Source organism: Cyprinodon tularosa, unplaced genomic scaffold (genome assembly GCF_016077235.1).
Source record: "Cyprinodon tularosa strain WSP-4 unplaced genomic scaffold, ASM1607723v1 ctg346, whole genome shotgun sequence".
In the NCBI taxonomy this organism is placed as follows: domain Eukaryota; kingdom Metazoa; phylum Chordata; class Actinopteri; order Cyprinodontiformes; family Cyprinodontidae; genus Cyprinodon; species Cyprinodon tularosa.
The window spans coordinates 1,655,890-1,668,560 of NW_024039059.1; the positions used below are offsets into that span (position 1 = coordinate 1,655,890).

At 36.9% G+C, this 12,671-nt stretch overlaps 1 protein-coding gene across 10 annotated transcripts in view; it reads left to right on the plus strand.

The window, feature by feature from the left end:
• plekha7a (pleckstrin homology domain containing, family A member 7a) overlaps window positions 1–12,671 on the plus strand; it is a 198,178-nt gene that overhangs the window by 32,387 nt on the left and 153,120 nt on the right. Inside the window, exon 1 of one of the 10 annotated variants that reach the window (XM_038294823.1) lies at window positions 3,184–3,350. The exons of the other annotated variants lie outside the window; for them this stretch is intronic. Within the exon in view, the coding sequence (XP_038150751.1) occupies window positions 3,199–3,350 (152 nt within the window). The 5' untranslated portion in view covers window positions 3,184–3,198. Of the gene's footprint in view, window positions 1–3,183; window positions 3,351–12,671 lie in introns of those variants that run through there. 10 annotated transcript variants of the gene reach the window in all.

A 12,671-nucleotide genomic window follows, 5' to 3' on the forward strand; every position in this document is an offset into this window, starting at 1 on the left:
CATCAGTGTTTTTGCTAATAGGCCAACATATCTTAAAATCTTAAATTATTCTGGTGACCTTTACACTTAGAATAATATAACATAAATGAGTGTAAACAAAGAACCAAAAAAAAACCCCTGATCACCTAAAGGCCATAAAGCGACAAATTCCCTCCTTAGGCTCCAGCTTCTCTATGTGAATCAGTTCCCCAAAGGTGTCAGTGATTGGCGTACCTATAACATCAAAAACAAAGATGTAATATATTTAAATCATTTATTGTTAATTTTGATTTTACGTACTGCCATCTCAATACTAGTGCTATTAGGGAGAGCCATTGTGTGCATGTAGCTCATCAGGCCTATATGTTATACAAAGAGCTTTAATGAAGACCATGGTAGAGGATCCTTTGGTTTTTCACTGGCAGTGCTTGGGACACACCAAAAAAAAAGAAAAAAAAATACATGTAAAAAAGGAAATGTATCTAATGTTCAATTTTACTGTTAAACCAACTAATTAGTTATCAGGTGTAAAATTATTTTTAATATAAGATAGAAAATATACTTATCATACTTGGTCTAATAGAACCAAACCACTTTAATATCAACACACAGCGTGGATAATGATGCGTTCAATGACCCACAGAACACAAATTCATCGAGTTGGACAGACATGATCTCTGAATTAACTGCATTCCCCTTTTCAGCCAGTAGGCCATCTCTTTCTTTGTGGCTACTGTGGCCACTATTATAACCATAAAAATAATAAAAACTCTGATCTCCATTGTACTCCGTCCATTATATGTAGTAGTGAATCATATTTTACAATAAAACTTTACTTTCACTTTATTGTCCCACAATGGGGAAATTCTAGTGTTTATAGCAGCAAAAAGATGATAGAAAAATGTATAAGAATAACATCATAGTGAAGAGTTAAAAGATAAACTATAAAATACTGTACTTTATAGTGTTTTAACAATATAAAACTGTGCGCCTGGAGAAAAAATAACCAATATGCAGCTATGGACATTTTTATAGTAATGGATATTTGAAAATAGCAGCAACTTCAGAGGTGTGCAAAATGACAGCAACATGTTATTTAACTGACTAAGATAGAAACAGCAAAAATCTGCATGAATGTACAGTAAAAACTTATTGAGTTTGTTGGGAAAAGTGATGGTTATAGAGTCTTACAGCTGCTGGGAGGAAGGATCTGTAAATACTGATATAAACGGTCAAAGTAGAAAGGTTTAGCTACTACGACAATAACTTCAATTATGAAGTGGATGTCTGATAACTTTCTATTGCAGTGACTTGTTCTTTCCCCTTTTGGAGCATTCTAGTTGAAATTCATGACTTAGGAGTTGCAAATTTAGACCTCTGAGGGCTGATGGAATGCATTATAGGTGCAACATGAAGCTGATTACAACATGGTAAATTATTACCTACAGCTTTCCAAATATCACAAAGTACCTTGTAAGAACACTGTTATAAATCACAAATTAATGGGGTGAACTCTCTGATTACTCTAAGAAAAGAAACATAAGATAACCATATTATTTGTGATTCCAACTAGCTGCAATCAACATGTAAAGTTGATGCTGGAATAAAAAATGTAGCTAATGATTTAATCATAAATGGGCTCCAGTAGGAGCTGCTGTTCATCTTGGTCATCAATCTGAGCATAGGTTCAAGAAATTCCTCTATTTTGGCATCACTGGCCCTCAGAATTTCCTCCAAAGCTTCCTTGATGGACGTTGATTCTTTGCCATCACTTATACAGCTGTTAAAAACACTGTACCGAAAAAAAACCCAAAAAGCCGCCTGTGTCTGCTGCACATAAAGCTCTGTGTGCGAATCAGCTGTGCTCTGATATTTTTTATAGTTTCCCACAAGCACGAAAATGACGTCACTAGAATGAAAATTTCTGATAGACATTGAAATGGCGTCTTGTTTGTTTCTATGTTTAGCGTACTGTTAAACCAAAACTATATATGAAATAAAAAACAATTGGTCACTGATTTAGAAACTTAATATCCAATTTTTTTTTTAAGGATTTAGAAAAAATAAGAGTTGTATTTCAACTGAAGTTCAAGCTGTTAAAATAAGGCAGACCGGAATACCGGGCTGTTGATACTGTTGAGTTAAACATCAATTCTTGTTAAATATATTGAAAATCGTGAGTGAGAGATCGTATCTTACTCCCATTAAATATAATGCGGTCAGAAACTGAATGCCTTTGTGATATGGCAGTTGCATTTTTTACAATTGCAAGTACTTTTTCGTTGAAGTAATTATGTTGTCCATTGCGAACACATATTGTTCTATACAAACTGTATCATTAAACTTCCTCCTTTACTGATTGAGTGAGAAAATAAGACAGAATCAATGTGATAATCTGACATTACTAACAGAAGTCAGCACCATAACAAAAAGTATATTTAGGGATAAAGAAAGGTTAAGAAGAAACTGCATTTTTTAAAGAAGCCTTTAATGGTAAGGGGACTTTTTTTATTAACTGTCAGATGAAAATCACTTTGATTAAGTTGTGTTATGATTCCTGCGGTGTTCTTGAGATTCTTAAGTGACAAACGGCTAACTTTATTTACCTCAAGAGTTGGAATTTTATCTTAAGCATTTCTTAAAAATGAAAAAGATAGTTTAAAAAAAAGTCTGGAATGAGAAAAATGTACCAAGTTGTTGAATTTCTCTACATCATCATCCCACATGTAGCAACAGCGTAGGTTTGACTGGTCTGGCTCCTCACAGCAAGACTGTAGTTGGACCTAAGTCTGGGCTTGGAGGGAGAGCGGCCTCCATCTGTGTACCACACTGGGTTCTGAAAGGGCAGACACAAAGGAGGGATTGAAGCGCTCACATACAAACAGTGACTGAGACAAACAACAAGATGGTTGATACAATGTTGTGGACTGGATGGTGGTGGGAGACAGAAAGACTTCTGTCAGAGGAGGGAGGGAGCGAGCGTAAGGCTGTCAGGCAACTCCGGCGTTAGCTGTGCAGTTTGGGGAGAGGTCAGCAGCAGCTGAATAAGTGGACAAAATGTGAAGACAAGAACAAACATTTTTTTAGTTTGTTTTTATCTTTCCTCTTGTTTGGCGGTGGAAGTATTGCTTGAATTTTTAGGTAAAGTGTAATACAAACACGTCTCATAACAGAGGGAGTTGAAGACGACTGTTTCGGTTATTTCCTCCATGTTAAAAAATGGGTACCTGCTGCAACCGTTTGGCCACACCAGAGGCTGGTCAGGAGCTGGTCGCCATCAAACGTCACGCCATCTGGTCAGGAGCTCCTAAAACAGTCGCTAATCGAGGTGACCATGAGTTCTCTACCTGGGATCTCACACATGACGGAAGGTAAGGCAGAGTTCTGGAGATAGGGCTTGATGTCGAGGGCCATGGAAATGTCTGTTTTGATCCCGTATTGGCCATCTCTATGGTCTGATTAGGGCCTGAGGGACGTATAATATAATGTAGTTCATTACCGCGCTAGCTTCCTTGTGAAGTACCGTTCCCAGGGGTACACTGCCTTCTATTGGTGTTACATAATGAAACAAGTTGTGTTGTGTAGTTCGCCAAGCTTATGAAATTGCTTTGTGATGTAAAATATAGAAAGGTAGACACACATGGAGTGGAAGTGTACATAACTGGGCTCTCAGATATATATATGTCATTAGTGAGACCTACTTTGGCTTTATCTGCGCTTATAAATACTTTTGTATATTGTCAGCAGGCATACACATCCTTGTGCAATTTCAGTTTAATAGGAACTCCCTGACAGTTTTAGTGGTGCGTTCAGCGCATCTTCCTCCACTGTTTACACCATATAGATGCTCAATTACATCCTTTACTTTGACAAGGCAAGGAAAGAGGGATCACATTAAAAAACCCTTTTATCCAAAGAGGACAGACTATGACTACTTATCTCCCATTTGTCTTTTGTTGTTTTAATCAGGATGTTTTTTCCAAAATGTTTATTCCTACTTATTTTTACTACCATATATGAGATTTTGCTATATTTTTTTAGATGTTGATGTTCCAGTCATTGAAAATATACATTAGATGTTGGAAATTATGTAATTTGCCGGTTGATGTTATTAATATTGTTGCAGAATATAAATACCCTAACACACACACACACACACACACACACACACACACACACACACACACACACACACACACACACACACACACACACACACACACACACACACACTCACACTCACTCCAGAGGAAAGATCCCTTAATGAAAACACACAACATGGGTGTGGGCAGTATATAAGCATAAAGAGACTACTTAAAGGAGAATTCCGGTTTTTAACACTTTAAGCCCATTTTCTGTAGTGTCCAGGATGAAATCGAATGATCGACACCAAAATTTTGACAGTTGGTGCTGTCTCTGCTTTTTGGCTCATTTAGAATCCACCCCTGGCTGCTTCAGAATGGCTTCCATAGAGCATGTCCGATAATGTCCTTAAAACAACCTTAAACGTTCTTTTTTTTAAATATGCTACTCACCGGGTCGTCAGCGCTGTTCAATGACGTTCCAAAATAAGTTTCGTAAAGAAAAAACGTTCCTGTAGTGTTTTATTTAGCATTTTGTAAATCCCATTGAGTTCTGTTGGAATAGTCAATATTACCCTGCCACCGGAAACGGAAATGGGGCCTGTTTACACAGTTGTAGTCTTTTCGCTTCACTCTGTGTACTCCGACGTCGAGGTGCTAACGTCTCTGTTAAACACTTTAAAAAACTCTGAAAATGGAATACGAAAGGTGGATTCTTGATTCTCGACCAAAATTTTGACCAATTGTCAAAATTTTGGTGTCGATCATTCGATTTCATCCTGGACACTAGAGAAAATGGGCTAAAAGTGTTAAAAACCGGAATTCTCCTTTAATGAACTTCTACAAATAAAACACAAAAGCTGCAAAATGTCTATTACTGTAAATGTGTTGCTAACTGAATATCCATGTGTGCAATTATATATTGTAAAAGACTCTTTAGAGTAGGGGTCTTCAATGTTTTCCAGGCCAAGGACCCCCAAACTGATGGCAAGATGGAGCGGGGACCTGCTAATTATATATATATTTTCTGAAATTGCGTTATATCAAATAGTCACACTATTACAGATGGAGTCATGTAATGAAAGTAATTTCTCCGTGGGATTATTAAAGTATTTCTGATTTTGATTCCCTGTTTATGGGATAGGTGTTGTGAAGGAAACGGTGCCCAGATTGAAAGAGCTCCTGTGATGCTGAATGTGTGCATTGATGACTGAAAGACATCTTCTGTCTCCATTTTTTTGTTTTCTATAGTGTGCTGAATTGATGTTAATGTGTATTTAAAGACATTTCAATTAGTGGAAAACAAATTGCAGCAGGGAATATAAAAAAAGTATAATTAACAAAGACTTTCGCGACCCCCTTGCAGTACCTCAGAGGACCCTCTAGGGGTCACGGACCCCCTGTTGAAGACCTCTGCTTTAGAGGGCAGGTTTTTTTGTCTGCTAAAATATTCCGATGAATTGTGATTGATAATAGAGTAGATCAAAATTAAAATAGCAGGCACATAATAACAGACTGGAGTAAACAGACAGAGATGCCATTTTCTAAAATAAACCACTAGGAGAAGTAATAATTTAAAACAAGCCCCTTTCACCGCCCAATATGTATTTATTAAGAAGTACTCAACAGTTTATTTGGTTATCAAAGTACTAATTAGTTGTAGCGTTAGTTATTATTTTTAATTATTAAAAACTATTATAACAGGTGTTAGCCGTTCTGTGCTGGAACTGTTCAATTAATAACATCGTGGTGCTGTCTATAAGCAACTTTCTATGCATCATAGTGGTATTCCCTTGGTCAGAAGCAAACATGTCATCTATGGGGGCCTATGGAGTCCTTAAAAAACTTAAAAAAACTCAAACATTTCATGTAGCAGAAATAAAAAGGAATTTGGTTGTAATAATTAACATAATAGTAAAATAAATAAAATAACCATCAAAACTGTGTTCTAATGGTCTTGTTTCACTATACTACTTAGGACTATCATGGTAATTTGTAATGCATGTTTTCAAAGCTTTAGTACATGACCATGATTTGCCAGCCTCAGAAGTCTTGTCTACTTACAGTTGATAAAGCAATGAAACGTTTGAGCCAACACCTTTGTTCACTTCAGCAACATGTTCCCAGGTCTTACTCGGGCCTAAATAGGAGTCCAGAAAAATAAGGTATTTTATTTGTTACAGTACTGTGAAAAAGCAGTAACGTCGATTTGCAATATTTATCTTTTCCTTCACGCTGTTTGACCAGTCAAACGCTGACGCAAACATTCATTGTGTCTGTCATCTGGCACACCTGACTGCACCTTTCTGATCGAGTCAGATAGGTTTCTTTAAGGCCTGTGAGGATGTTCACCAGCCGGAGCTGCATCAGCTGATAACTCCTGAACCGTTGCTCTCTGTTCAAATAGATCAGCTAAGACACTGAAGGCTGAAAACAAACAGATTGAGTGTAATAACGAATCTGGTGTCTTTATCTATTTGCAGTGTTTCCAAATCATTTTAAAGAAATCTTTAAAATTTGTATTTCTGTACAATTCACACAGCTTAATAGTACTTGGAGGAGAGTTTGTAAAATATATACTGTAAAAAAAAAACTACAAGATCCAATAAACAAGGTGTAAATATGAAAAAACAGGAGATGAGATTGATGTAGGAAGAACAGGTGGACTAACAGAAGAATGAGAAATGTTTGGTCAACAAAATAATCCAACAGAGAACAATTACAGGTGCTGGTCATAAAATTAGAATATCATGAAAAAGTAGATTGATTTCAGTAATTCCATTTAAAAAGTGAAACTTGTATATTATATTCATACATTACATACAAACTCATATAATTCAGATGTTTATTTTGTTTAATTTTGATGATTACAAATGACAACAAATGAAAATCTCAAATTCATCATATCAGAAAATTAGAATATTACTGAAGACCAATAAAAACAAAGGATTTATAGAAATGTTGGCCAACTGAAAAGTATGAACATGAAAAGTATGAGCATGTACAGCACTCAGTATTTAGTTGGGCCTCCTTTGGCCTGTATTACTGCAGCAATGCGGCGTGGCATGGAGTCGATCAGTCTGTGGCACTGCTCAGGTGTTATGATAGCCCAGGTTGCTCTAATAGTGGCTTTTAGCTCTTCTGAATTGTTGGGTCTGGTGTATTGCATCTTCTTCTTCACAATACCCCATAGATTTTCTATGGGGTTAAGGTCAGGAGAGTTTGCTGGCCAATTAAGAACAGGGATACCATGGTCCTTCAACCAGGTACTGGTAGCTTTGGCACTGTGTGCAGGTGCCAAGTCCTATTGGAAAATGAAATCTGCATCTCCAAAAAGTTGGTCAGCTGCAGGAAGCATGAAGTGCTCTAAAACTTCCTGGTATGTGGCTGCGTTGACCCTGGACCTCAGAAAACACAATGGACCAACACCAGCAGATGACATGGCACCCCAAACCATCACTGACTGTGGAAACTTTACACTGGACTTCAAGCAACGTGGATGAAGTGCCTCTCTTCTTTTCCTCCAGACTCTGGGACCTTGATTTCCAAAGGAAATGCAAAATTTACTTTCATCAGAGAACATGACTTTGGACCACTCACCAGCAGTCCAGTCCTGTTTCTCTTTAGCCCAGGCAAGACGCTTCTGACGCTGTCTGTGGTTCAAGAGTGGCTTGACACAAGGAATGCGACAGCAGAAACCCATGTCTTTCATACGTCTGTGTGTGGTGGTTCTTGAAGCACTCACTCCAGCTGCAGTCCACTCTTTGTGAATCTCCCCCACATTTTTGAATGGGTTTTGTTTCACAATCCTCTCCAGGGTGCGGTTATCTCTCTTGCTTGTACACTTTTTTCGACCACATCTTTTCCTTCCCTTCGCCTCTCTATTAATGTGCTTGGACACTGAGCTCTGTGAACAGCCAGCCTCTTTAGCGATGACCTTTTGTGTCTTGCCCTCCTTGTGCAAGGTGTCGATGGTCGTCTTTTGGACAACTGTCAAGTCAGCAGTCTTCCCCATGATTGTGTAGCCTATAGAACTAGACTGAAAGACCATTTAAAGGCTTTTGCAGGTGGTTTGAGTTAATTAGCTGATTAGAGTGTGGCACCAGGGGCCATCAATTTTGAACCTTTTCACAATATTCTAATTTTCTGATATGATGAATTTGAGATTTTCATTTGTTGTCATTTGTAATCATCAAAATTAAACAAAATAAACATCTGAAATATATGAGTTTGTATGTAATGTATGAATATAATATACAAGTTTCACTTTTTAAATGGAATTACTGAAATCAATCTACTTTTTCATGATATTCTAATTTTATGACCAGCACCTGTAGAACCATGCTTTTGTATGCTAAGGATTAGAGATATGGCAAGTAAACCAGAGGCTAATAAGCTTTAATTTTTAGAAGTTGTGTCAGAAAGAAAGTAGTGCAATTAAAGGAGCTGAAGGAGGGGGACTAATTAACCAAATTCGAACAGAAATACCAAGAGACTCGAGGTCTATCTCACAGAAAATAACTACATGTGAAAAGAACTCCACAGAAATCCAAACAATGCACCAGAAAGGGAATCACACAACATTCATAATGAGCATAAATTAGGAGAAACAAAGAAAATAAGAAATAATAAAGAGTAAAAAAATATTTTTAACAACCTCCCTCCCCCCCCCAAAAAAACCCCCTCAGGATTGTGAAACCCACACAATCCAAACATCCATTGCTGTTGTTAAATTGTATGAATATGAACATATCAGAATAAATGTAGTAAATCAGCAGCACTGAGGGTGTTCTTTTTTTCTTCTGCTGAAACCACACAATGGGAAATGTAAATGCTCTGCAGTAAAACGTGTCGTTCTCTGTGATTTGCCTTGCATCGTTTGTGGGTGTTGGTCTTGGGAGACATCTAGTGATGCCAGCTTACATATCTATTATTTGTGGAAATGTGGTTTGTGTATCTGGAGAGGGAGTCAATTATTCATAGGAAGGGTTTATCCGCTTAATGCTCTTTAATGGGACACTTGTCATTGCCACGGTGAAGATCAGAATAGCAATGACTTGGTTTTATAATTCAGGCTTTACTTCAATTTATTTTACCTATTGTCAGGGTTCCTACTCGTCCTGCAATGACTATATGAATATAATATTTGGTTCTTGCAACAAAAGTGTCCCTGAAGGGTTTCCTCCGTTTAGATGTCAAATTTGTCTGTCTAGTCTCTCCAGCGACTGATAAAAGTTGCCTTTGTAGTCAAGGAAAATGCTCAAGGCAAATCAAGAACAAACCATAAAAAGGGCTGAAAAATAAAAAACCACAAAGTATAAGAAATAAGAAAAAACTGCATTTAAGAGTTCAGGGTGGTCTAAATAGGCATAATAGAAAGTAAACCCTTGAGCTTGCTCAAAAGTCCATACAGTTTTTCTTCTCCTGTTCATTGTTACAGATAATCCTAACAGGATGATTCTCCTAATGACAGGAACTCCAACTTCCCTAGGCTGAAAACACCTTGGGATGTATGAGTTGGAAAAGGAAAAACCTGTTCCTGAGTTACACACATTCATTCAACTATTATGTCCTTGAGGAAGAAGTCCGCGTTTTTCTACAAAACAGGCTGAAACTGGAAGGCCAGTAGAAAATTAGAATGGTTTTAAGCAAAAAATGTGTTAAAACCTTGGTATACAACTTGCACATGAAAGTATTGAAGCAATTTAATTGGAAGAAATATTTAAAATCATCTTATACCCAATTATGATCGTGGACACTGAAGCTACAGCGATTAAAAAGGATGTTGTAATCTCTTCTTTTTTCTTAACCCCAAACTTAATAAATAAATAAAAAACTTTAGTAGACACACCAAGGTCCTATTTCAATCCCACATGTTCAATCTAATTATCATTTGTTAAAATGTATATGGATATGGAAAATATTTTACAGAAATACTTGAGCTTAGCGCCAATAGAGTAGAAAGATGGCAGAGGTCCAGGTGCAGTGTGAAAGAGAGCGAAGCAGGAGAGCCAGCTGAGCCAAAAATACTGTGATGTCCCGGGCCCTAACAAAGCTGTCAGCTGGCCGGTACATCGACATTAAGAAAATATTTTAACGCATATTTAACAACAGTAAGAATATTATCAGCTAAAAAAATGTATGCTCTTAAATCACATTTTGGTTCGGTTATAGATGTCTGTTAGTTTGTCGAGATATTAATTTAACCCAAAGATGACACGGATTTAACCTAAAGCTGTCTTTTTTTTTTTTCTTTTTTTCTTTTTTATACTAACAAGATTTTTCAATTAATTTAGTATAGATGTTTTTCATTTGGAGCTGCCCCTACACAAAAAAACATCTAAATCCACAGACATTTGCACGTTACCAGGGTAAATGTTCCATTCAGAATACGCCTTTGATACTGCTGTGAACTTCGTGAAGTAGCATTGAGAGCTTTTCTTCAGTTCTTGGCACTAACTGTCAAAGCTTTTCACCATCAAGCCCCTTTGAAGACAAGGAAAAGGGTCATTTCAGCACGGGGAGCCTGAGCTTCCTCTTTGCTCCGCCACAGGAACAGCATGGGAGATGTCAATATCACTTCTGCCTCTGAACCAAAGTGAAATCTGTGCTAAGTGATGTACTCCATGTTTTAGAGGCTGTTTGTTTTCTGAGGCAAAGTTATACCTTTTTATTTGTATTTCATTTCTTTATCTAAAAAAACTGGTTGGATTATAAAACATGTTTTGGAGAAAGTTTTAAAGAACCGTTGCAAAGGTGAATACGTCCTTTAGCCTTGTTCAGAGTGTTATTTTTCCATTGCCCAAAGAGCATAATGTCATCCTTATATTCATTCATTTACTTTTTCCTCCTTAGGCTTGATGCAAAGCAGGTTTCTTCTTCTTCTTCTTCCTCTCAGACGAAAACACAGAAGCATGGCGGGGGTGCAAGTGAAATGGGAGTTCTTTCTGTAAAATTTACAGAGCGTAGTAGCTACGTTTGCTCAGCCATGTCTTTGTCCAAATACATCGTCACAGAGTGTCGGGCTGCACAGTGTGAGAACATAGATCGTGAGCTGTGAACTTTTAAATCCTGCTGCTTCGTCGTACAGGTGAACTGTAGCTGCGTGCAACAACTGAAAAAAAAAACGTACAGTGCTTGCCCGGCTTTAAAGACTTTAAGCAAATTTTTTATTGTCATCAGAGTCAGCGTCATAATCTCAGTGGCAATAAGGCCTTTTCTGTTGATGTTTCAGGAATGGTTGTTCTAGTAAGACGTTTCCTGTAAAAGCTCTGATGATTTATAACTGCTGCAGGAATAGACCTTCTTTTCTGAAGCGGTAGATTTGATTCCGAGTTTTGTCTGATGTATTCAGGACGTATTGTTTCGATCATGGAGTGCCAACTGGGAGAGGATTCAAACATCTATAAGAGAACAGAAGGATGGATATATAGGTGCATGAAGGGACAGAAAAAAGCTAAGATGGTGGAGAGATATTGTTCTGGAGGGTTTAACAGCGTGTCATGGCGTCCAGCTGACAACCTTTTTATTTCAAACCAGAACATTTTAAATGTGACAAGAAAAATATGTTTGTTTTTTTTTCTTCAGTCATCTCAATTCTCTCATAACAGAAAAAAGTATTTGGCCTGAACAAAAAAAAAAGAAAAAAAAAAAAAAAAGAAAAGAAGATATATTTTAAAGAAATGTTCAGCTTCAGTTTTCCAGACATTCATTATGCCTTTTTTTCTCTTATAGCAGCCCAACACCTTGGATAACAATGGTCAACATATGTGCAAAGACTTAACAAAAAGTAAATTACATCAATCTTCTTCTTCTTCTTCTTATTTTTTTTTTTTTTTACATACATTTTTTACTAAGTAAATAGTATGGCTTCCACAGTTTCACGACCCTTGACAGTTTCTTTAGAATAAAAAATGTATTTGAAATATTTTAGTTAGTTGATCTCAGTTTCTTGGATCTTTTAACTAAACATAACACAGAGCCAGATTTAACATATCTGCTACTCAAAATGGGAAACATAGTTTTTAAAATTCAGGCCATGCCTGCAAAGAAATATTATTTGCAGTCCGAAAATTGTAAATGTAAATGTAAGTTTAATAAAGTGCAACTGCGTTTTTGTTAGTAAAGATTAATTTACTGTTTTGTGGAGGATGTTTAAAGCTGTGGGCTGTTTTTCATATAAATGTCCTTTGAATGTGGAATCATAAACCTTTTAAAATAAAAGGAGATGTAATAGATAAAAGAATGATAATACATTGATAATATTTCTTTTAGCTACAGTATAGAGCGTAAGGTCAAGTCACAAATTTAAAACCAGGTCCATACTTTCCCCTAAAAATTCTATTAAAAATTAACTTGTAGGATGAAAGGATGAGAAAAAGACAAGTAAGAGGAGCCCTAACTGAATTTTAGAGATTGTACATCAATGAGTAATCAAATTAAGCTCTCTATGTGCTGCCACCTTGTGTAATTATGTAGTATTGCTGCTCTACTGGAAAAGGAAGGCTTGTGGTGCCAAAAAGTGTGACATCCCTGACTTGCTGCAGTAAAGGTTCAGAATTTGACAAGATGCATCTTTCTCTGCCTACATTCCTTATCCAGCGGCACACA